Genomic DNA, 3,779 nt, shown 5'->3' with positions numbered 1-3,779 from the left:
TGAAGGCAATCTAGTTACTTGGAAGAGTAAGAAGCAGAAAGTTGTGGCTAGATCGAGTGCAGAAGCAGAGTTTAGAGGAATGGCACATGAAGTGTGTGAATTGTTGTGGATTAAGAGCATCCTACAGGACTTAGGAATCTGCTACAATCAGCCTATGGAGTTACATTGTGATAATAAAGCTGCTATTGAAATTGCCCATAATCCAGTTCAACATGATAGAACCAAGCATGTAGAAGTGGATATACACTTTGTCAAGGAAAAGCTAGATCAAAAAATTATTCAATTTCCCTACATCAAATCGGAAGATCAGTTAGCCGACATCTTGACAAAGGTTGTATTAGGAAAAGTGTTTGAAGAAGCAATTAGCAAGTTGAGCATGATTGATATCTATGCACCAACTTGAGGGGGAGTGTTGAAATGAGATAATATTTGCTGAGTTGTACATTTGTTGGAATTTTAATCATTGATTACACAATTACATAATCATAGGAGATTTGTATTAAATAGATTAATTTTCTTATTTGCAGTTGATTGACATAATCATAGGAGATTTGTATTAAATAGAAATAGTAACAGGTTATTTCATTTCCTTATTCATAGCTGATTGACAACTAATTTGTAATGGACCTAGAATCTTCATTTATGTATATAATTACCCCAGTAGAGAAAGAATAAATATGCAAAAATATTTATAAGATGACACCATTATTTTGACACAATAAGAATTCCAGAGAGTTAAATAAAAAATAGCAACCAACCCTACTTGATAATGACCCACCAATCCAAATGTGTGAGGAATTTTACTTTACCAAAATGCCCTTGAAATGTGGAGAATCAAGAAAACAGTGGCATGGCGCATTGGCAGGCTTTGGTTGGAATATGAAGCAAATGGAACTTGATGGAGGGTAACCCAATGGACCCACTTGAAAAATCTGTTTCAAATCCAGCAAATTAAAACACAAATTAGTAATAGGAAGTCCAGAAGAATAACTGGCAGATAGTAGAACCTTTCACTTCAAGTGTGTCTTCGCACTCACACACACTTACACACAAAGAGAGACATTTCACTTCGAGCCATTAGGCTGCGTGAAATTATAGGTTCAAACTTTAGTGTTATCATTATACCCGAGAAAAAAAAAAAGACATTTCCTTAATAGCAAGACAAAGGAAGGATAGTTGGGAATGCAGTTAGTTTTTAAGTGGGTGGTTCCTCATCTATAAGGTGCTGACGTGGACAAATCTGAGAGCGTTGGATTAAGGGGTGGCGTAGTATCCTCAGTTGAGGACACGTGCTGTCCCTCTCTATCTATCTATCTCTCTCTCTTTACCGCTCTTCTTTATTTTATTTTATTTTAATCTTTGCTTCCATGCATGGATTTCTCCTCCAAATATAGTCAAGTTGAGAGAGAGAGAGAGAGAAACAAACGCACGCTCGTTCACTCTTAATAGTTCTTTTCTCCCTTGGCTTGCTCATCATAGCTATCATTAGTAACAAAGGTAAACACAACACAAAACTCATCTTAACCTCTTCAAGTTTAATTTTTTCTTCAAAACTCAACTTCCAAAGGAAAGCAGCAGCTGAGCCTGAGCCTGAGCCTGAGGAAGCTTTACAACACGTTCTCTTGGCCTTATTCTTTTCCTCCTTTTGTGCCTGAGATCTTGCACTTAGCTTGGAACTTTGGTGTAAATCCAGAGATGGGTTTTCTCTTCACTTCGGCAAGTTGCAAAGATGCGATGTGACTTGATGCAGTATTCGGATTTTGTACTTGATAATCTGATCTGGGTCTTGCTAGTTTTCCCTCGTATCCTCTGTTTTTATGAGCACTTGTGTTGATGAGATCGACCAATTCAGCATTCTTGGGTATTTTCTGATTCAGCATCGTGATCCGGTAACCCTTTTTGATTTTAAATCCAATGGAAGAAGATCAAGAACTCAAACACGCGTGCAAGTTCTGCAGCAAGAGCTTCCCTTGTGGTAGATCCTTGGGAGGTCACGTGAGGTCTCACGTGATCAATGTTTCCGCTGAGACAGAGGAGAAGTTTGCAACAACGAGGAAGCTTTCATCTCTTAACAACAACAACAACAACAACAATGATGGAGATCACACAGGAAGAGAAGGTTCTGAAGCAGGAACTAATAATGCTGGTTATGGTCTTAGAGAAAACCCCAAGAAAACTTGGAGACTCACAGATAAAAGTGAAGACACTTCTGTGTTGGACAAGTTCTGCAGAGAATGTGGTAAAGGGTTTCCCTCTTGGAAAGCTTTGTTTGGTCACATGAAGTGCCATTCTGAGAAAGAAAGAGTGTCCAATAACAGCTTCGGTGATCAAGATTCATGGACTAACAATGCTAGCCAATCTGATGATGAAGCCACTGCTCCCAATCGAAGGAAAAGATCCAAGAGAAGAACAAGGTACCTGACCCCATCAACTTCTTCTTTGTCCTTTGCTACCAATCCTTCATCTTCTGTTTCTGAGGCTGAACATGAACACGAAGAGGTTGCTATGAGCTTGATGATGCTTAGCAGGGATTTGAGTCCTTGGGGTGGTTTGGATTTTGTTGTTGAGTCCTCTCACAATAACTCTTTGCACTTGGAAGCATCATCTTCTGTTCCCACTAATAATATGGTTTCTAAGATTGATGGCAAGAGGCTTGGCAATTGGGTTTCTTCAAATCTCAACTCCAAAGGAAAAAGTTCAGAACTTTTGGATACTGAGAGTCCTGTGAATGGATTTAGGATGAACAAAACAAGAGTTTCCATTAATGGGTTCATCAAGAATGGGAAGGATAAGAATTCTGAGCTTGATTCTCAGCCTGCATATGATGCCAATGGAACAGAATTAGTTTTGTCAAATTCGGCTACTAGTAAAAAGTACACTCCAATCAAGGCAAAGTTTTTGGATTCTGAATCCAAGTCAAGTTCTTTGAAGAATTGTGTTAGCAAGCCTTCAGAAGCTGAATTCAGCAAGAGCTCTCACAAGAGAGGCAAGTTTGAGTGTACTACTTGCAACAAAATCTTCCACTCCTACCAAGCTCTTGGAGGCCATAGAGCTAGTCATAAGAAGATCAAAGGTTGCTTTGCTTCAAGAAGTGAAAACAGCATTGAATTTGAAGCAGACCTCTACCCTGACCCAACAACAACAACAACAGAAAGCAAGCTCATGAAGAATAGTGATATCAATGAATATAAGGAAGAACATGAAGTGGATAGAGTCTCCAAGAAGAACAAAGGGCACGAGTGCCCAATTTGCCTCAAGGTTTTTCCTTCAGGGCAAGCCTTGGGTGGCCACAAAAGATCTCATTTGGCTGGTGGGTTTGAGGGTAGAAACTTTCAAAGTCAAATTCAGGAATCAGTCCCAGAAATTAGGGAATTCCTTGATCTTAATATTCCTGCTCCTACAGATGATGAAAGTAATAGCAATGTCACTGAGCCTTATAGACCCTGGTGGGTACTTGGAGGTATCCACAAGCAGGAGGCACTGGTAGGCCTCATGTCTAACTAAACCTCATATAGTTCATTCCAGCAATGATTCAACTTCAGAGTGAAGATTTCAAACTGTATAGAAAAGTTTCTGCATTTATTTCATTACATGATTCATCTCTTCTTTGAGGTATTTCTGTTCTGCTCATATTCTTCAAGTAGTTCATAAGGAACTTTTCATCTGTTCTCTTCCCCTTTTTTTTCTAATTTTTTTTTTTTGGGTGACATATGTTGATTGCTTTGTTCATACTTCAGAGAATAAGTTCCTATGCTGCAAATTTTAAGCTCGTGATTTTG

The 3,779-nt window shown here is 38.9% G+C and overlaps 1 protein-coding gene across 1 annotated transcript; it reads left to right on the top strand.

Annotated features, from left to right (window-relative positions):
• The first annotated feature begins 1,475 nt into the window (after nucleotides 1–1,475).
• LOC133303057 (uncharacterized) lies at nucleotides 1,476–3,504 on the top strand. The gene has a single exon (XM_061502904.1). The coding sequence runs from the start codon at nucleotides 1,915–1,917 to the stop codon at nucleotides 3,502–3,504; it is 1,590 nt and encodes a 529-aa protein (XP_061358888.1). The 5' UTR covers nucleotides 1,476–1,914.
• The last annotated feature ends 275 nt before the right edge of the window (nucleotides 3,505–3,779 follow it).

Source organism: Gastrolobium bilobum, unplaced genomic scaffold (genome assembly GCF_033153095.1).
Source record: "Gastrolobium bilobum isolate Gb01-03AN ecotype WA unplaced genomic scaffold, APGP_CSIRO_Gbil_v1 utg916, whole genome shotgun sequence".
Taxonomy (NCBI): domain Eukaryota; kingdom Viridiplantae; phylum Streptophyta; class Magnoliopsida; order Fabales; family Fabaceae; genus Gastrolobium; species Gastrolobium bilobum.
The sequence above is the reverse complement of the archived record's forward strand: the minus strand, read 5'-3'. Positions and strand labels throughout refer to the sequence as shown.

Bases quoted from the DNA above. Each gene is read 5' to 3' on its own strand.
- LOC133303057 (XM_061502904.1), top strand. From the start codon at position 1,915: ATGGAAGAAGATCAAGAACTCAAACACGCGTGCAAGTTCTGCAGCAAG.